Source organism: Anabrus simplex, chromosome 2, assembly GCF_040414725.1.
Source record: "Anabrus simplex isolate iqAnaSimp1 chromosome 2, ASM4041472v1, whole genome shotgun sequence".
In the NCBI taxonomy this organism is placed as follows: domain Eukaryota; kingdom Metazoa; phylum Arthropoda; class Insecta; order Orthoptera; family Tettigoniidae; genus Anabrus; species Anabrus simplex.
In genome coordinates this window covers 550,061,753-550,084,214 of record NC_090266.1, presented here as the reverse complement: position 1 = coordinate 550,084,214, position 22,462 = coordinate 550,061,753, and the positions used below count along the sequence as shown (strand labels likewise).

At 42.1% G+C, this 22,462-nt stretch overlaps 1 protein-coding gene across 2 annotated transcripts in view; it reads left to right on the top strand.

Moving 5' to 3' along the window:
- The window catches only part of LOC136872817 (vanin-like protein 1), a 122,779-nt gene extending 102,182 nt beyond the window's left edge, over positions 1-20,597 (top strand). For both annotated transcript variants that reach the window (XM_068225815.1, XM_068225814.1), the window contains 4 exons: positions 789-938; positions 10,972-11,114; positions 12,094-12,308; positions 19,518-20,597. In XM_068225815.1, coding sequence (XP_068081916.1) covers positions 789-938; positions 10,972-11,114; positions 12,094-12,308; positions 19,518-20,440 — 1,431 coding nt within the window. In that variant the 3' untranslated portion in view covers positions 20,441-20,597. The remainder of the gene's footprint in view (positions 1-788; positions 939-10,971; positions 11,115-12,093; positions 12,309-19,517) is intronic.
- Positions 20,598-22,462: the final 1,865 nt, after the last annotated feature.

The following is a 22,462-nucleotide window of genomic DNA, read 5'->3' as shown; positions in this document are numbered from 1 at the left end:
AACTTTCCAAAATCCAAAGAGGCTCAAGTACCATTTAAAATGAAAATAGCTAAATAATTCTGATGTTCGAAAGAGTGTTCCCAAAGTTCTTTAAAATATCAGTCCAGTCACATAATACAATGTGTATAGCCTTTTCGGCAAAATAATTACTAGATATTTCATATTGTCAAAAACTTGGAAGCCAATTTTCTCAGAATCAATTATATGGCACTTGAGCCTGTATGGTTCTGAGCGCCTAATATAATCCTTGCGGGGTGGACTCTATAATTCTACCACCTTTCCTTTCCCCGTGGCGCAACAGTCCCGCACAGCCTTGGCCTACCAAGCGACCGCTGCTCAGCCCCAACTCCTGCAGATTATGAGGTGTTGTTTAGTCAGCACAACAAATCCTCTCGGCCGTTATTTTTGGATTTCCTTACTGGGAGCGCGATTTCACTGTCAGATAGCTCCTCAATTGTCATCACATAGGCCGATTAGACCTCGAACTAGCCCTCAGATACAGGTAAATAATCACTGACCTCGACGGGAATCGAACTTGGGGCCTCCGGGTAAGAGGAGTGGGCACAGCGGGGCCGGCAGTCGGTTTGAATTTGAGAGCGTCTACTTTGAAGCCCTTAAGGTTCATTCGTCTTAGTCACCTCTTATGAAATTAAATGGCGTATGGCTTTTAGTGGCGGGAGGGTCCGAGGACATGTTCGGCTCCCCACGTGCAGGTCTGTTATGACAGGCGAGGACTACCATGGATACGTGTGAATGACAGTTATCATCATTGCTTTCTTGTGCTGCAGGAAGCGGACATCATCGTGTTCCCGGAGTATGGACTGGTATCCCTGGGACTACCTCGACATCCGGACGGGTCGCCTGCGCTGGCTGTGACAGTTCCTGCTCCCAGCGAGGCTGTCATCCCCTGCCTGGACACTCCTAGTGGTCAATATGAGGTTAGTCACTCGGACGATAAGCAGGTGTGTAACCTGTTGTGATGATCCTTCTGCACATATTTTCCCCTCTTAAGGGTAACAGACATAGAGAGAGAGTCAGTATCTAGAAGAAGGCAGTTGGGTTAAGGTGTCACAAAATGTACCACTTCAGATCTTACGGCGACTGTAACATTTTAACGAACTTCAGTGATACCATACAGTCGCCCGGTCATTCATACAGCCAGTTCGAATAATAATAATAATAATAATAATAATAATAATAATAATAATAATAATAATAATAATAATAATAATAATAATAATAATGGAAACGCCGAAACAGAAGAAGGGGTGGGTGGGAATGGACTCATTCCGTGCAGAAGAAAATGATATAAAATGTCGTGCAGTTTTGTAAGGAAGAGAAAAAAAGAGAACAAAGTAATTATACCTCTTCAAAATGTAATTTCAAAGGCGGCACATGTGGTTGGTAAGTCCAAAAAAACCGTAAGAAATATTTTGAAAGACACTGAAAAGGCGGTGAAACCGGCGAAAAGGTTTCAACACCACGAAAAAAATGGTCTGAAAGAAAAGTGATTTCTATAGATGACTTCGATAAATGTTGTATTCGTAGAAAATTCCTAGAGTATGATGAACAAAAGAAAGAAATTCCAACACTGCGGAAACTGCTTGTATTTGCGAAACATGAAATACAGTTTAAGGGAGGAAAAGAAACTTTCCGGAAAATTGTAAAAGAAATGGTGTTTTATTTCGGGAAGTGTAAAAATAAACGAACTATCCTCGCGGAAAGGTCAGACATTGTTGCTAGACGTGCGGACTACTCACGAGCTATAAGAAATAACGCGAAGGGTCCAAATACATCAGTAGTGTACACGGATGAAACGTGGGTTCACACACACTACAGTGTAAAAAAAATGTTGGCAACATGAAGACGTCGCAGGGGTTATGACGAATCACAGTCCAGGACAACGAGCTCCATGCGGAAGGGAGCAGATTTAATTTATGACTCACAATCCAAATCACAAGATTACCACGATGAAATGAATAGCTGCAATTATCAGAAATGGGTAGAAGATAAACTTATTCCAAATATTCCACCCGAGAGCATAGTTGTTATCGATAACGCGCCTTATCATACTGCGCAAGTCAATAAAGCCCTCACTAACGCATCTCGTAAGACTGAAATGGTAGACTGACTTACTCAGCATAACATATATTGTGATCCCACTGGGAGACGAGGTGAAATTTTGAAACTTATAACACGTAATAAGCCAAAACCGGCATATAGAGTGGATACAATGTTAGAACAAAAGGGGTTTACTGTCTTAAGGCTCCCTCCATACTATTGTGTTGTGACCTTAATCCGATTGGACTTATTTGTAATTTGTTTAAACAAAAGATTACTGCTAAAAATGTCTCTGCTATTAGCTTAAAAACCCTAAAGGAACTGACGAACACTTCTTTACGAGAAATCACTCAACAGGACTGGGCAAAAGCTTGCGAAAAAGTACGAAAAATTGAGGAAAGTTATTGGTACAGGGATGGTTAATGGAGGACACCATAGAAAATGTCATCATAAATGTTGGCCTTGACAGTGACGATAGTGATGATGAAAATGAGTGTCGTGGCAACACTGAACAAAGTGATATGGATACTGATACTGCAAGTGAACCTGGTACGGACAATAGTGGGAATAGTGAGACAGACACAGCTGATGAAGAACCTGGTATCTATCCTTTGTGTGCAGGACCATCATTGTATGACTGTACATGCCTCTCTCCCGTCCGCGGCAGCCTTACCGTGGCGAGCTGCCGCGCTCCATGTCTAGCGGTAACAATTCCCTGGGGGAGTAGTATGTGTCTTACCCACCCAACCTCTTTGACGTTTTAAAAAGGGTACAATATTTCCACGTACACGAGTTCGTGGGACATTGCTGCACAGATTGTTTTAAAAGCGGGGACCTGTTTCATGAAATGTGATGAACACTCTGGTAAACACTCCACGATCAGAAAGCTTCTCTCTCGCACTCACAACACGGGCTACTTTAATGGCGGAGCAATGAGTTAGGCTGCGCTAGAATATAACGTCAAAGAGTTTGGGTGGGTAAGACTCACGTGTGCGCAACTATTCGGAATAGGCCATATGTACATACGAAAATTTTTGTTTCAACTGATAGTTCGAGTCATATCGCTCTGGGACAGCCTGTATACGGCATACATTATTTTAAAGTACATTCTTGTTTTAAAGGCTGTATCGGAGAAAGTGTGAATAAGCAGTAGAACTTCATTTGTAACATAGAGTGGAATAAATGCTTTCTAAATATCCATATATTGTAATAACAATATAATTAGGTTATCTAAATTAGTTGACAACATCTAATTGTGAAGTATCGGTCCAGGTTATCACTTCCTCTCGTGCGCGACACTATCATCTTCTTTGTTTTCGTCACAGAATTTTCAATACCAACTAATTGAATTTTCAACTTCTGTGAGTGTTAATGATTTCTTCGCACTACCCCGTGATGGTCTGCAGTTGTCCGAAAGATTTTTTATAAGCACTGCAGTTGACGAAGTTACTCGGCTTCTCTTTAACACAGAGCTGAAATTAGTGATATTTGCTCTGGGGTCACTTATTGTATTAGCTTAGGGAATCCCTAGCTGGCGCTGATTTTGGAATTTATTTCTTATTTGTATTTCATCAAATAAAATCTGGTCCCAAGTGGAAATCTGTGAGCGAAAAATCTGAACCCTGGAAAACATTACGATCCAAAGGCCAAATTCCGTTCTGTGAAATATCACTTCACCGTATGCCCTCCCAGGAGCCTGACGAAGCTATGTCTAGTGCTTTGAAGAATTGCACATCTATGTGAATGGTATGAGGTAGAAGGCAGATCACTATCCCTGGTCAGATTCATGGCTTGGAAATTTTTTGGTGTGTGTTATTGAAAAAGAGAATCCGCAAGCCCGTTTCCAGTCATTCGACCGGGTCACGAAAGTAACGGATGAAGTCCCTATCTATCTGCGAGGACAGGAATTGTGCCGGCTGCCGAAGCTTCGCGCACTCTCTTGGAGAAATGATTAGACTTACAGATGAAATGTTATGATACTGGAGAGTATTTGTGGAAAGAAAGATGATCGGATTATCCGGAGAAAAACCTGTCCCGGCTGCGTTTTGTTCAGCACATATCTGACCTGCAGTGACCGTGATTTGAAGTACGGAACCCAGCGGGGAGAGGCCGGCGCGCTCCGCCTGAGCCTTGCAGGCTCGGTGTGTTTACTATGAAATGTCATTGTTCTTCTTAACAAAATTATAATTCCTTATCTAGTATTCTGATAACTAAACCCGTATAAAAATCCCTCTGGTGTTATTTTTAGAAAATTCCTTTAAAATCTACCGATATATATTAGAAGAAAAATAGTGGCACAGTTTAAAACACACAGCATTTTCTTTCCAGCACAGGCCCATTTCACAACGGAGTAAAGACATTTCCAGTAATCCTGACCTTAAGAACAGTTATTTATATCTGGCAACAAAGTCGATTCAGACTTACTTATGAGTGCGTAGTGGCTTAGATCGTCGTGGAATTTTTTACTCCTTGGACCATGAAAAAGAACAATCTGCTACCTTCAAGGCAATAATGCTTCATGTTGTCCCTTTCCACAAGAGCTTCTCAACTTCTTCAAAAAGTCCTTCCAAAAGACGCAAGTTGTAAAATGTAAATGCCGGTGCAATTTGTGAGACTCCTTGGGTTTGGACACCTGATATTCTAGTAGATATATCTCCATCATTTCCTCAATGTATTGCGTAGGATGTTATTGAGCAAAGATTCAAAGTCCTTACAAGGAGCTATTTTGAGATATTTAAGAATTACTCCCCGTCGTCAGACTGTCATGTGCTGACATTAGGTCTAGGAAGTCCGGCTCCATGGCTAAATGATTAGCGTGCTGGTCTTTGGTTCCAGGGGTCCCGAGTTCTATTCCCGGCAGGGTCGGGAATTTTAACCAGCAATGGTTAATTTCGCTGGCTTGAGGGCTGGGTGTATGTGTCGTCTTCATCAACATTTGGTCCTCATCACGACGCGCAGGTCGCCTACTGGCATCAAAAGACGTGCATCTGGCGAGCCGAACATATCCTCGGACACTCCCGGCACTAAAAGCCATACACCATTTCATTTGGTCCAAGAACAGAGGCATTGTCTCCTTCATGTCCTCAGAACATTCCTGTTGGAATCCTCTCTCTCCTCGACCTGTTGCAGATCATTCTCTCTAACAATTTGCAGCATATGCTTAGCGTGTCTGCCCTCTGGATTGCTTTCAGTGTATTCTTGGATTTAGTGCAGCAACTACAAAATATATAAAAGTCTACCATTTCGCAGGATGTGATTGTTCCCTTCAAAACCGCTGCAAGCTCCGGAATAGACAATTCTTCCAAGAGAGAAAGTTGTTATCCGTTCTATTTTAGGTTTTTCCAGCTAATTCTCTGTTGCTGTCTGCTATATTTCTGGTTAATCAGACCATCCTACGTGCCAGAGGTTTCGGTTTTACCTTTCAAATCTTAATGGTACATTCAGGAGAAATACCACACAGTTTGAATTAAAAGAAAAACCACTTCACCTTTTGCGAAATTCCAATCATCTTAAATATGTCTCTCGATCATAGCCATCCATTAACAATGCAATGGTAACGAACTTTAAGGCATAGCCTGCACAGTTGCTAGGTAACACTGATCATTCATCCGTACCTTACATCACTGCCTGCATAGTTGCTAGGTAACATTGTCCGATCATTCATCCGTACCTTACATCACTGCCTGCACAGTTGCTAGGTAACACTGATCATTCATCCGTACCTTACATCACTGCCTGCACAGTTGCTAGGTAACACTGATCATTCATCCGTACCTTACATCACTGCCTGCATAGTTGCTAGGTAACACTGATCATTCATCCGTACCTTACATCACTGCCTGCACAGTTGCTAGGTAGCATTGTCCGATCATTCATCCGTACCTTACATCACAGCCTGCATAGTTGCTAGGTAACATTGTCCGATCATTCATCCGTACCTTACATCACTGCCTGCACAGTTGCTAGGTAACACTGATCATTCATCCGTACCTTACATCACTGCCTGCACAGTTGCTAGGTAACATTGTCCGATCATTCATCCGTACCTTACATCACTGCCTGCACAGTTGCTAGGTAACATTGTCCGATCATTCATCCGTACCTTACATCACTGCCTGCACAGTTGCTAGGTAACATTGTCCGATCATTCATCCGTACCTTACATCACTGCCTGCATAGTTGCTAGGTAACACTGATCATTCATCCGTACATTACATCACTGCCTGCATAGTTGCTAGGTAACATTGTCCGATCATTCATCCGTACCTTACATCACTGCCTGCATAGTTGCTAGGTAACACTGATCATTCATCCGTACATTACATCACTGCCTGCACAGTTGCTAGGTAACATTGTCCGATCATTCATCCGTACCTTACATCACTGCCTGCACAGTTGCTAGGTAACATTGTCCGATCATTCATCCGTACCTTACATCACTGCCTGCATAGTTGCTAGGTAACATTGTCCGATCATTCATCCGTACCTTACATCACTGCCTGCACAGTTGCTAGGTAACACTGATCATTCATCCGTACATTACATCACTGCCTGCACAGTTGCTAGGTAACACTGATCATTCATCCGTACCTTACATCACTGCCTGCACAGTTGCTAGGTAACACTGATCATTCATCCGTACCTTACATCACTGCCTGCACAGTTGCTAGGTAACACTGATCATTCATCCGTACCTTACATCACTGCCTGCACAGTTGCTAGGTAACACTGATCATTCATCCGTACCTTACATCACTGCCTGCACAGTTGCTAGGTAACACTGATCATTCATCCGTACCTTACATCACTGCCTGGACAGTTGCTAGGTAACATTGTCCGATCATTCATCCATACATTTTGTCACAGCCTGCACATTTCCTATGATTATACTTCCGTCACACGTTTTGTCACGTTGCTACGTTACACTGAATTTCAGATGATCTGCAACCATATATCAAATTGACCATCCAGGTCTGCTTGAATATTGATAGTTCAAATTACCTGTTAATGAATTCCATTTATGTTTTCTGACTGCATCTAAGCAACCTGTGTTTTATAACTGAGTATTTATTCCGCATATGATTCATTTCATTTGTGGCTCCAGCAAGGAACACATTCCTTTCCAAATCCCCTGAGGATGCACTTCATGTCTATGGCAGGTACAGCTCAAGCAAACCGGTTCGAATTTTTGATAATTGGATTTATTAATGTATCTGGTTTGATCCGCAGATATGTGAATTGCAATGAGGATACTACCTGCCTGATTACAAGGAGCCTTTCTCTTCGACATCATACATGCTCAGCATCGGGCATATGCTTTCGTCAGCCTTGTTAATAAATACGGTTATCCAACAATATCCATGGGCATATTCGTTAATAAAGAAAATTCGGTGTTCATAAACTTTTCGGCCATATTTATAAACAAAATGTCTTTAATTTTTTACGAAAGAATATTTTCATTATCTTTTCGTGTTTCTGCTCATATTTGGGTTCGCTCATGCGCGAAGAGCACGCAAATTCGTAGCGCGGAATACGATGCTTTCTTACTTCTTCTAAACATTGACTAACAAATAGCAAGTGAAAGTTCTATAAACAGTATTTGGCCATGTTTACGGCCGGATGCCCTTCCTGACTCCATCTCTATGTGGATGATGGATGTAACCACTATTGCGTGTTTCTGTGGTGGTTGGTAGTGTAGTGTGTTGTGTGAATATGAAGAGGAGAGTCTTGCTACGGACACAAAGACCCAGTCCCCGAGCCAGAAGAATTAATCAGAAGGGATTAATATATCCGACCCGGGCGGCAATCGAACCCGTGACCGTCTGAATCGAAGGCCCGTACGCTGACTATTCAGCCAAAGAATCGGACAATTGGACATATCCCAGTGGCAATTACAGTCGTGTGATACAACAAGCACCATTATTTTAAGATTCCACATCCAGCAACAGCCTACTAGTAGACAAGTAAAGTTAAACAACAACAACTAACTACCACAACATGAGCGCAATAAGCAATTCCATGGAAAGAGAAACAAATACTACTAGTTTCTTTCTTTCTTTCCTTCTTAATCTGCTTACTCTCCAGGGTAGGTTTTTCCCTCGGACTCAGCGAGGGATCCCACCTCTACCGCCCCAAAGGCAATGTCCTGGAGCGTGAGACGTTGGTCGGGGGATACAGCTAGGGAGGCTGACCAGTACCTCGCCCAGGCGGCCTCACCTGCTATGCTGAACAGGGGCCTTGGTGGGGTATGGGAAGATTGGAAGGGATAGACAAGGAAGAGGGAAGGAAGCGGCCGTGGCCTTAAGTTAGGTACCATCCCGGCATTTGCCTTGAGGAGAAGTGGGAGACCACGGAAAACCACTTCCAGGATGGCTGAGGTCGGAATCGAACCCATCTCTACTCAGTTGACCTCCCGAGGCTGAGTGGACCCTGTTCCAGCCCTCGTACCACTTTTCAAATTTCGTGGTAGAGCCGGGAATCGAACCCGGGCCTCCGGGCGTGGCTGCTAATCACACTAACCACTACACCACAGAGGCGGACAATACTACTAGTTTAACATTCTAAATCAAGCAGGAAATCACAAATTACAACTTTTAATTTTCACTTTGCACAGTCGCCAATGGTCTTCTTAAACGTCTCGATACCGGAAGGGAATCTATGAATGACTGATGCCGGAAATTTATTTCGATCCCGTATGGTCCTGTTTACGAAGGGAAAATTGTTCACATTCGTATGCTGGTTTCTGGCTCTAATTTCATGCTTGTGATCATTTCTCGACAAGTACGAGGGAGGTTCCTAATACTACTCCAGGCAGTCCTTCGAGCTCTACTTATTCTAGATTAAAGACTTTCCCAATTAATGGTATTCCTCCTATTCCCGTTTACGAAACGCATCGCTTTTTTTAAAACTTTTCCTAGGGAATTTATTAAGCCTACTATGGCCATTGTCTGCGAGTATGGTGATGACCTAGGGAAAGGTCCCATTCTTGCAATATTTTGGAGAGGCAAACGGTTTTACTCCTGCGTCATGGTGTGGGGAGTCATCGGGTGTGACTTCAGGTGGTGACTGGTAGTGACTGAGGGAACTCTGACGGGTACAGTGGTACGTGACGGAGACACCTCTGATGCGACAGTATCGCGGAGCCATTCTTCATCCACACACGGCACGAGTCTGCGTGATGTTGAGCGACTCCGTACATCTGTCGCGGATAGAGCATGTGTGGACGCAACTCCATCCTAGTGTCAGTATACAGTTTAGGGCCCAGGAGAGGATGCAACGGCTTTATGTCACCCTTCCCAACTGAACCAGTGCAACGTCATACTGATAAGTGGGCTCGTACATTAGTCTCGATTTTGTCATCACCAAAATAACATCACATTCCCTCGCCCCCCCCCCCCCCCCTTCAGCGCGTTTCAACTATGTTTCTCACGTCAAGGCGGAAACGGGTTCCAGGAATTATAAATGGCCAAGGGGAGTGTATACGTGAGGATTTAGCGAAGGCTGAAGTATTTAGCATGCAGTATGTAGGCCTAAATATAGTTGGATATAAGGATAATGTCCAAATAGAGGAGGTGACTAATACTTGTGAAAAACTGAATTTTGCTTTGATAATAAAGATATTTACAATATGATACAAAAGTTGAAAGCTAGAAAACCAGCTGGGTTTTTAAACATTTCTTGGGATAAACTAAAGACAATGGGTTAGGATATAATATTATATCTGAAGTATTTATCTGGTTACTTTTTGCATGAAGGAACTATAACAATAGGTAAGTTGCAATTGTAGTCCCACTTTACAAACGAAATGGTGATAAACATCAAATGGATATTTAAAGGCTAGTCAGCTTGACATGTTGGGAATGCATTCTTCCTGATTATATTAGATACAAATTGGTTTGAGAAAAGGCAGTTCATGTCGAGGAAAGGTTATTCCAATGAAGCTCAACTTGTTGGTTTTCAGCAAGATACAGCAGATATTTCGGATTTAGGAGTTCAGATTGACTGTACAGCTAATGGCTTATCCAAGTAGATCATGGGAGATTACTGAGGAAAAGGAGCGGTATTGGACTAGACAAAATGTGACTGAATGAGTCGCTACATTTCTGGAAAACAAAACTCGGAGAATCAGAGTAGGTGAACTGTTCTCTGATTCTATAATGATTAACAGTGAGGGGGGAGGGGTTACCAAGAAGTGTTACTGGACCTCTGTCGTTACTTATATCTATAAATGATATGAGTGAGGGACGGGAATCAGAGATGAAGCTTTGTGTGGCTGATGTTATAGAGTGACTACAAAGGTATGATGATTAACGGGGCTGAAGGGTCAGGTTGTAAGAATCTCAAAGAGGACGAGTCCTTTCTGTTTTAATTGCTGTGTTGATGGGTGAGAATACCTCATGGGTATCATCACTCTAATTTTACACTTTACAAACCCTATAATGCAAGAGCTTCCTACTCTCCGATAGTGGTAGCTTCGTTGAGTCCCTGTGAGTTTGTTTCTCCTATTGTGGTAGGTTCTAAGCTCTAATTATCCTTTGTCGTTATTCCAATAATCTCAACCGTAAGGAAGTTTGACTACTTATTTTATGTTCGCAAATTATCATTCGTCCAATTGTTTAAAAAGTAAGAATGATTCATTCTACTCCACTCTGTCTCTGAACACTACCCTTTTCCCTGAATTTTGAGAGCACCTGTGGCCGCTCCTATACTCGGGCCTGGCGCGAAGACGGCCATGGGTGGACCATTACTCGCCTCCTGCTTCTTTTCCTCTTCACTGTAAAACGTGTAGAAAGCCGTTCGGGTTCAATCGCTGTGTTGAGAGCTGATAGTAATGGATGATCAAATCTCATCTTTCTCCAAAGACAGAGGCGGTTCCGGAAGTCTAGTGATAGGGGTCTTGTCTCCACTTAGGGGCTGAGGAACCTGTCGTGCGCGGCTCGGGACAACGCCATCTACATGGTGGTGAACTTACCGGAGAAGTCTTCTCAGGACGAGGATGACGTCTTCTACAACGCGAACGTGGTGTTCGATCGCCAGGGAGCGGTCATTGCCAGGTAAAACTTCCACTTCGTTTCGGTTTTTAGTCAACTGTCAAACCTTGCTCTGGACTATGCTCGCAGCGCGATGTGAACGCCCGCTGCGAGCATAGGTTAGACTGGAATGAGTTCAAAACAACGTGAATCTAGTAAACGAGCGTTAGAGGTTTGGTCACACTGTATCATCTGCTCAAGTTAGCCGATCAGATCGCTTCATGGGAGAAGTCAAATGGGCTTTGCAAGGCGGTGTTGTTTCTCTTCAAATATTAATTTAGCATGCGTCATCCCCCCCCCCTCCCTGATGTATGGGTGCGAGGCCCGGGACTATATTCCAAAAACTCCATTTTCCAAATTACAAAAGTTCATTACGTATAATGACAAGAGGCACCCCACTGTTAGATCTCAGATAAAGAAAATGACCAAGTCTAGACCAAACGATCGTAATCCTAAAAGGAACAAGAAGAACACCGCGATACCTGCTCTGGTACCTCCCCACTAATCCACATTTCATTAATTACAACAAAACTAAATCCCTGAAAAGGCCCGTTTGTTACGAAAGTGAGATTCTTCCACCTGCCATCTCTTCAGTCACATAATTCAACACCACTATTTATTTGTATTTCAAAATTTCTAGCGACGAGGAGGGTTCTTCACTTACACGGATGTAAAATATCGCCTCCATGAAAGATCACTTTGTCCCCCGCCAATGCAGCACAATGGAGATTTTTCGACTCATCGGGTATTTATCGCACACATATGAGTAAAGGGAATAATTTTCACACAGGGTGCCTCAACAAAAAGTAAGCTGGCACGATACCACCAGTCCGAGCAGACAGGATCGCACAGCAGCACACCTGCCGAAACGAACGATCCTGCATGGTTCTCAACCACTCTTAACTCACACGCAGATTTGGCAACACTGCCCATTTCAATTCACTCGCGAAGCGATCTGATTGGTTTACGGCGCCAAATATGACCGGTGCACATATGTTCGCAGGTACCGCAAGACTCACTTGTTCGGAGAGACAGGCCTCACGTCACCACCAGAGACAGATTTTACCTTCTTTGAAACCGACTTTGGTGTGCGCTTCGGAACCTTCATCTGTTTCGACTTGATGTTCGAGCAGCCAGGCATGAAACTAGTTCAGGAGCTGGGAGTACGGGACATAGTGTTCCCGACGGCGTGGTTCTCAGAACTACCCTTCTTAACAGGTAATGCAGAAAATTATCATCACTATTGCTACGTATGAAGCACTGACCGTCTTATTGGTCTAATTTACATTTCGGATGATATTAGTGCACGCCTTTATACTCGACAGAAAATGCGAAGACTTCACTAATTGGTCGCTTCTTACAGAAGCCTCTTGTTATCAGACCAGTTCTCCACTTGTTGGTGTTTATCTCAGTTAATGAGTCACTACTGATTTGCGTTCAGGGCAGTCGCCCAGGTGGCAGATTACTATCTGTTGTTTCCCTAGTCTTTTCTCAAATAATTGCAAATAATTTGAAAGTTAATTGAACATCTCAGTTCCAAAAATTATTCCAATCCCTACCTCTACTTCCTATAAACAAATATGTCCCATTGAATTCTAACTTTATCTTCATATCGTGATCTTAAACACCACTCAAACTTATTCAACGCCATATCTCTACTGACGCCATGAACATACCGCTTAATCGAGCAGTTCGTCTCATTTCTTCCAAGTCTTTCCAGCCCTTACTCCTTTGTCTGAAATCACCCATAACAAATCAAGCCGCATTTTCTTGGATATTTTCCTGTATTCGTAATAAAGTAATCCTGGTGTTGGTCCCATACCCTGGAACCTTCTCCAGTTGGGGTCTTACCAGAGACTTATATGCTCTGTGCTTGATATCCCTTTAGGGTCCCCTAATACCCTCATAACATGAGAGGATCTTTAACTTTTATTTACAATCCCGGAGTGATCGCCATGATATAGTGAGCGCTGTTCGGTTCTCAGATATTTCACCATCATCTCAGTGTCTAATGTCCATCTCTCACCTTTGTCGAGGTGTGTTTGCAGTCTCTCACATTCTTGTAACTTACGAGGGCTGATCAACAAAGACTGAGACTGATTTTTTCACAGATGTTTATTACTCCATTTCAAAGTTTACATGATCTTTTCTTACGAAGATGTCTCCTACTACCTCAATGAGCGTCTCTGGCAGTCCTTGAACACATGCTGCAGACCATTCTGTGTCAAGTCCTTGAGAATCGCCTCGCTTTCCTTAAACACTGCTTCAGAGTTCTCAAATTGAATGCCCCTAAGCTTAGCCTTCAGGGTGATGCGGATGAGGTGCGACGTGAGGCTGTGCGCCACCCAGTCCGGAAAGCACTGGTCGTTTCTTTGCAATGTGCTTCCTCAGTGAAGCCAATACTGGCCTGTAGTATGCTGCTGTAGTGCTACTCTTGCGTCACCCCCATTGTCTGGAACGCGAAATGCACGTAGTGCCTACACAATGGAACATTACTACCAACCAACCAACCGTGAAGATAGTGCTGCCGCCTACGGACATTATACATAAAAACCTGCTCATTTCGAATATTTATCTTACAGATAGGAAACTATCACTGATGCTACAAAAAATGACACACAGACTTTATTAAGGGGCCTACGTATTCATTACTCCATTCATAGTAAAATCAACCACAAATCTGTCATTCCAGTTCCTACGGGCGATCCTCATTGAGAGATTTCAACTTTCACATCGCATGCATCAATGTTACTTCATATAACAGCTCCATTCAATCAGGTTCGAACACACGAACTTTACATGTCGCGCACCATGCATTCGGTACACTCTTCTCGACTCCAGACCAGACTGACAATTCTCACAGTCAATTCACGTGACTGCTGTACATTGTGCTCGACTCTAAACAAGACTGACAAGTCGCACAATCAACTCACGTGACTGCAGTACACTGTCTTCGACTGTAGACAAGACTGACAATTCGCACAGTCAATTCACATGACTGCTGTACATTGTGCTCGACTCTAGACCAGACTGACAATTCGCAAAATCAGCTCACGTGACTGCAGTACACTGTCTTCGATTGTAGACCAGACTGACAATTTGCACAATCAACTAACGTGACTGTTGTACACTGAGCTCGACTGCAGACAAGGCTGCCAATTTGCACAATCAGCTCACGTGACTACTGTACACTGTGCTCGACTCCAGACATGACTGACAATTGACACAATCAACTTCACTGCTGTTCACTGTGCTCGACTCCAGACAAGGCTGACAATTCGCTCAATCAAATCACGTGACTGCTTCACACACTGAACTACTTAACACAAGACAACAAAAACAAACAAGTCAACTCTCTAAGAATTCTGCTCGTTGTTGACGGTGAACCTGCTTCTATGTGACTGGTAATAAAATAAATGGCGTGTGGCGCCGGGAGAAGCCCGATGCAGGTTTTTCGATTTGACGCCGTTAAGACGATCTGCGCGTCTGTGAGGATGGAGCCCTATCAAGGTGAAATCTAATGCTGAAAACCTCACACACACCCAGTCCCCGAGCCGTAGGAATTAACTAAAGAAATTTATAATCCCAGAGCCGACCGGGAATGTAACCCGAGACCCTCTGAATCAAGGGCCAGCATGATAACCATTAAGCCATGGGTCGGCACATATGCCTGGTGATGGGGATCCAGTATATTGGGGTGCGGCTGGAATAGGAACTTTCTGGTGTCGTCTTCCAGATAAGCCACGGAGACGGAAAGTACAATATGAACAGAGGCCGTCATGAGCCCCCAGGCCGGCCTAACTCACTCATCCCTTGTAGGAAATACCGGGAGAGGTTGCAGCTGTATGAACGCTTAACATTATTACTATTATTATTATTATTATTATTATTATTATTATTATTATTATTATATGCGAATAAGCCCATTAAGACTACGCAAATAACTTAGAATCGTACATTTGCCTTCCTCTGTGCCCCTATTTCTTTCATTCTTTCACTGTGGGCTTCCTTTCTGCCTTCAGACCAGCTTGTTCCAGTCTTCTTCTTTGGTCTTTCCTATTGCTCAACTTGCCTTTTATGAAATTTGGATCTGAAGATTACCCTGTTTTTGACAAATGCTGGTCTAATTTCTGTCTGTTTCAAATCGGTTTTAATTTCGCCAATCCATTTCATTTTGTCTGTTTTAATCTTACTCCTATTTTTGTAGAATTCGACTATTTGTTTGTCTGAATGCATTCTTATAATATGACCATAGAACCTTAGCCTGCGTTTTCTACTATCACTCTAAATATTTGTGTATTGCTTGAGTTACTGTCTGCCTCTACAGTAAGTTGATATTGTTCGTTGGTGAGTCTTAGGCCTAAAATCTTTCTTATGCTTTTCCGTTCCTTTTTTCTCAATGGTTTCAATGCCTGCTTTCCCCTTCAAGAGTCTCGGATCCATAAAGACATTATGGTTTAATGACTGTATTTTAGTGTCTAAGTTAGCAAAACTTTTCCAAGAGCAGACGTGGACTCTGACCACAACTTGTTCGCCATGAAATGCCACCTGAAGTTGAAGAAATTGAAGAAAGGAAACAAGGCAAAAAGATGCTATCTAGAGAAGTTGAAAGAAAAAAGTGTGTGGGATTGTTTCAAGGAACATGTTGCCCTAGGACAAAATGAAAAGACTGAAGAAACTCTATAGAGGAAGAGTGGAGAGTCATGAAAAATGAAGTCATTAAGGCTGCTGAAGAAATGTTAGGAAGGAAGAAAAGATCAACTAAGAATCAGTGGATAACTCAGGAGATACTAGACCTGATTGATTAACGACGAAAATACAAGAATGCTAGAAATGAAGAGGGCAGAAAAGAATACAGGCGATTAAAGAATGAACTGGATAGAAAGTGCAAGGTAGCTAAGGAAGAATGGCTGAAGGAGATGTGCAAGGATGTTGAAGGTTGTATGGTTGTAGGGAAGGTAGATGCTGCATACAGGAAAATCAAGGAAACTTTTGGAGAAAGGAAATCTAGGTGTATGAATTTTAAGATCTCAGAAGGAAAGCCACTTCTAGGAAATGAAGACAAAGCAGAAAGGTGGCAGGAGCATATCCAACAGGTGTATCAAGGTAAAGATGTAGATAATTTGGTTCTGGAACATGAAGAGGCTGTTGATGCTGATGAAATGGGAGACCCAATTTTGAGGTCAGAGTTTGACAGAGCTGTGAGTGACCTCCATAGGAACAAGGCACCTGGAATTGATGACATTTCCTCTGAATTACTGACTGCCTTAGGAGAAACCAACATAGCAATGTTATTTCATTTAGTGTGCAAGATGTATGAGACAGGAGAAGTCCCATCCGATTTTCGGAAGAATGTTGTTATACCTATTCCCAAGAAAGCCGGTGCTGACAGGTGTGAAAACTACCGCACCATTAGTTTAGTATCTCATGCCTGCAAAATTTTAACACGTATTTTTTACAGAAGAATGGAAAAACAAGTTGAAGCTGAGTTGGGAGAAGATCAATTTGGATTCAGAAGAAATGTAGGAACACGTGAAGCAATCCTGACTTTACTTCTGATCTTAGAGAATCGAATCAAGAAGGACAAGCCCACGTACATGGCATTCGTAGATCTAGAAAAGGCATTCGATAATGTTAATTGGACCAAGCTATTTATGATTCTGAAGATGATAGGGATCAGATACCGAGAACGGAGAATTATCTACAATCTGTATAAAAATCAGTCTGCAGTGATAAGAATCGAGGGCTTTGAAAAAGAAGCAGCAATCCAGAAAAGAGTGAGGCAAGGCTGCAGTTTGTCCCCTGTCCTTTTCAATGTTTACATAGAACAGGCAGTAATGAAAATCAAAGAGATATTTGGAAAGGGAATCACAGTCCAAGGAGAGGAAATCAAAACCTTGAGATTTGCCGATGATATTGTTATTTTATCTGAGACTGCAGAAGATCTCGAGAAGTTGCTGAATGGTATGGATGAAGTCTTGGGTAAGGAGTACAAGATGAAAATGAATAAGTCCAAAACAAAAGTAATGGAGTGCAGTCGAACGAAGATAGGTGATGTAGGAAATATTAGATTAGGAAACGAAGTCTTAAAGGAAGTAGATGAATATTGTTACTTGGGTAGTAAAATAACTAACGATAGCAGAAGTAAGGAGGACATAAAATGCAGACTAGCACAAGCAAGGAAGAGCTTTCTTAAGAAAAGAAATTTGCTCACTTCAAACACTGATATCGGGATTAGAAAGTTGTTTTTGAAGACTTTCGTGTGGAGCGTGGCATTGTATGGAAGTGAAACATGGACGATAACTGGCTCAGAAAGAAAGAGAATAGAAGCTTTTGGAATGTGGTGTTACAGAAGAATGCTGAAGGTGAGATGGATAGATCGAATCACGAATGAAGAGATACTGAATCGAATTGGTGAGAGGAGATCGATTTGGCTAAATTTGACGAGAAGAAGAGATAGAATGATAGGACACATCTTGAGACACCCAGGACTTGTTCAGTTGGTTTTTGAAGGAAGTGTAGGTGGTAAGAACGGTAGGGGTAGACCAAGGTATGAATATGACAAGCAGATTAGAGCAGATGTAGGATGCAATAGTTAGGTAGAAATGAAAAGTTTAGCACAGAATAGGGTGGCATGGACGGCTGCATCAAACCGTCTATGGACTGATGACTCAAACAACAACAAGTTTCGTGTGCTTGGAGATACATTTTTAAGAGATATTTTGAGTTAGTCGATGTGCAGAGTCCATTTTCCTGACCTGTCTCACTTAAATTGTGATACCCGTTTGTTGCAGGTCAGGTATTCCGTCTTTTCAAAAGATATCTGAAGGCCGACCTTTCCCGCGATTTATTTCGGGAGTTCAATCCGATTTTGGGCTGTTGAAATGTCTCGGGTTCTTATTGCAGGGTCATCCACAAATGATATGCAGATTATAGCTAATTTTCTCTGTCTAAATTAATTGGTTAGTGAACTTTGACGTCCAATTTTTGTTTGCGTCATTCTTGTATTACTTTTGCTAGGACACAGTTGAATAGTCCATGTCCTTGTCTTACTACCCTTTTGGTTTCAAAGGGATCTAAGGTTTCGCCAATGATTTTAACCTTGGACTTCATGTCTGTCAGCGTCAGTTTTATGATTGATGGTGTTTTCTTGTCTAAACCTTGTTCTTTCAATATTTGAAAGAGTAATTTGCGATACACTGGATCGTAGGCCTTTTCGAAATCACCAAATGTGGACACTAAATTTTTGCTACAGATTTTCTGATGATCTGGATACGATGGGCCTGGTCTGAACCCTGCCTGATGTTCTCTGATTTGTGGTTCTAGTTGTTGCTGTACTCTATCAAGGAGACATTGGTATACAATTCTGTATGCAACAGATATTACTGAGATTCCTCCGTAGTTGTTTACATCTGTTCTGTCTCTCTTCTTGTGTAGCGGGAGATTTAATGCATTTTTCCAGTCTTCTGGGATTTGTTCTGTTTTCCAAATGTCTTGCATGATTTTTGTGATTTCTTTTATGGTGTATGGCTTGTTGATCTGAGTACATTCTGCTATGATTCCATCCTTACCCGAGGCTTTTTCGTTTTTAGGTCTTTTGATCTCTCTTGTGAATTATTCTTCATCTGGTGGCAATTTATTTGGATTAGTGTTTTCAGGTTCTTGTGGAGAAAAACCTTTGTGTTGGTTATTATTATTATCAAAAACTGTGAACCATCATAACCATTTATGAAGTAAAATACCAAATTCTGTTGTTATACTCACTCACTCACATTCTCTCTTGCCGGACTGGGCAGCTCAGTCGGTGTAGCGCTTACCTTCTGAGGTCAGGTTGGTGAGTTCGAACCTGCTTTGAGTCCTGTGGTATTTGAATGTGCACTAACACGTTCAAGATGTCCCGTGGGACTAAACTTCGGCACGTCGGCGTCTCCGAAAACCAAATATCGATTAATTCTGTCCCTCGCTTTAAAAATGCCATCGAAAGTGAAGAAACGTGTCCCGAATATTATATACATTTCATGACGAAAAATATGGGACGGAATCCATAAGGGATGGTGGAGAGAGAGGGAAAAAGGGAGAAAAATACCTCAGTATTTGTTTTGCATTTCTTTATTTCGTTTATGTATGTGTGTATGTTATGGAAATACAAAGTCAATAAGAAACAATGGACATACTGCTAAATGAAGAAGGACAGAAGGAAATTGTAGGTTTGAAATGCTCAGTAATTGTAACAGAGGAAGGATCTAGAAACCACTATGAACGCTCTGAATGGGGAAGAGAGATCCATAAAATATATATATATATATTCAAATTCTTACAGGACTCATCTGGAGCAAGGATGTAGCTCAGGAAAGCAAGTAGTTTATACGGAATATTTCGTACACATTGAAGGAGATGTACTAGTTTCATGTGTTCTCTTTGTTTCAGCTGTGCAGGCTCAGGATTCCTGGGCGCTAGCCATGGATGTGAACTTCCTCGGCGCGGGCTATAACTACCCCCAGGTTGGTAGTGGTGGCAGTGGAATTTACGCAGGCAGGAAAGGGGCTGTTGTGGCAACCATGCCAGACACTAGAGGTAGCTACCTCCTGGTAGCGTCGGTGCTCAAGAAGTATTCGGAGAATGAAGACCACGACGTACGCAGTGGCTTCATCATCCCTGTATCCCCCGATCGTGAGATGTTGTCAAAAGGCTTCGAACGAGAAGAAATGGATGATAAGTTGGACAAGGAGAAGAACAAGTTGAAGAGCTACTGCCCGGAGAAGGAGCACTTATACACGGGAGGACACCGTGCTGTGGACCATGGCTACCTGCTGAAGAAGGAACACCTTGAAAAGTACACATCGCTACAGCTCACACCGCAGACCGCGCTCTACAGAGACCAGTTCACACTCTCGAGCGGTGAGTTCCACTGTACTTTCAAAATGAAGATGAACTTCAGCTTAGAAACACCGGTGCTCAGCGAGAGACAGCCCACATACCATCTGGTAGCATTCGATGGAGTCAGAACCTTTGATGGTGTTGCAACAGGCGGTTTACAAGTTTGCGCGATCCTCTTATGCGCAAACGACAAATTTGACTCGTGCGGATCACTCGTTGAAAATCCAGGAAGCAGGTACTCAAGCTTCAGGGACATTGAAATATCTGGTGAATTTAATGGTGACCATTCTGTCATCCTGCCCAGTACTTTGGCCGATGATCGTCTCCTTCCAGTTCCAGCAACAAGTTTCGAGTTCCAGACGACGCCTGCTCCGGGTGGCAAACTCCAGGTTGTAATGAAGAGTTCTGAAGAACATTTCACTTTCCTCACGTTTGGGATATACGGTAGAAATTTTATTAAAGACTCCTCATAACTGATGATCTTCTGCGACATGTAATGATGGGAGTGGTGTAATCATACAACAGGTGTAAAGTATATATAATGGTTGAAAATACTTTAAAACTGCGATACAGCAAATTGAACTAAACAATATGACGTTTTTGAACATTCAATAAAAGTGTTTACACGAAGGGACTGGACTGGTCTGTTAACTTCCCCGCCATTACATAAAAACGTAGGACAGGACTGACACTTTTAATAATAAAAATAGCTTGCCCTTGGTTCACGAACTAGCACGTATCTTTTTCTATCTCGGTGGATATATCGAAGTGTCAAGTAGAGACAAAGGTATTTGGGAGAGGTACATCCCGTTATTATTTAGCCGTTTTGCCTATTTCAGTTTTCGTTGTCTATTTGAAAGTTTAATGGTGCTTTTTCGGCCTTATAACACTCAAAATATTTCTTAGATCACACAATACGGTAAAGTGCCCCACTTATCATATTTCACTCAATTGTGATTAAAGTGCTGAAACGCGTTTCTTGGAGAGTTCTGTCAAATGGGAAAGGAAGATATTGGAAAACTTATTCGGTTCGAATGTTATTCACGAATAATCCGAAAGGGCAATTTTTAAAAGTGAACTTGTTATTACCCGACGTTAATTTAAAATATTTCAATAACGACTTTGATCCATTGTTAAAATATTATTATTACCGGGCGAGTTGGCCGTGCGCGTAGAGGCGCGCGGCTGTGAGCTTGCATCCGGGAGATAGCAGGTTCGAATCCCACTATCGGCAGCCCTGAAGATGGTTTTCCGTGGTTTCCCATTTTCACACCAGGCAAATGCTGGGGCTGTACCTTAATTAAGGCCACGGCCGCTTCCTTCCAACTCCTAGGCCTTTCCTATCCCATCGTCGCCATAAGACCTATCTGTGTCGGTGCGACGTAAAGCCCCTAGCAAAAAAATATTATTATTATATTATATTATTATATATGCCTTTATTTGTAGTGGCGAAGTTAGGACTCATGGTCCTCTCTTACACTTAACCACACTTCATTAACATTGTACATCTGAGAGCAATATTCACTACCATTACAAACTAGAAACAAAATATGAAACAAAATAACATAAACACTATAAATATTCTTAGTCATGTCTTAAACTATCGTTAAAAATTAAAAGTTGATTGACACTAAATACCCTAAGCACAGTAAACGCACATTCATACACACATTCACTCTACCAGATTCATTCAGCCTGGCGGCACACATCGAGGAGATGCTCACGGCAAGACAACTGAAGGAATTTAAGGATTGTATGGCTCTAATGTTGTGGGGGAGAGAATTCCATACTCTAGCTCCATTTGCAACAAAGGAACGGCTGAATGCTGCTGACCTGCTGAGAGGGATAGCAAGTGTACTGCCAGAGCGTGTGTTATGCTGGTGGAAAGAGGATAGGAAATTGAGTTGTGAAGATAAGTAGTATGGAATATTCTCTTTTAATACTCGAAAGATTAATACTGCCACGTGGAGGTTTCGATATTGTTCAAATTTTAGAAGGGAAAGTTGTCGAAAATAAGGGGTAACGTGAACATCATAGCGTAAGGAAAAGATAAATCTAATACACGAGTTCATAGCACGTTGTAATCGGTTTAGTTGTTCTCTCGTGGCATCAATTAGTACTACGTCACAGTAGGAAAATATAGGGAGGATAAGAGTATTTATAAGCCTAATTCCCATGTTTAGTGGCAGCATATTTTGATTATATTTTAGTGGATGAAGGGACGCGTACACTTTTCTACAGATATTTGTAATGTGCTCTCCCCAGTTAAGATTCTCGTTTATAGTTACACCAAGATTTCTTACCGAGTTTTCGTACGAAATAATTTTACCAGATAAAGTTAGTGGAGGAATGTTTTTTTTGCCGCACTGATTTGTTTCGTCTGCCCAACAATAATAGCTTTCGATTTTGATGGATTAATTAAAATACAGTTTTCATGAGCGTATGCACAGATATTATTTAAGTCAGAGTTCATATAACCTAATGCTTGATTGATG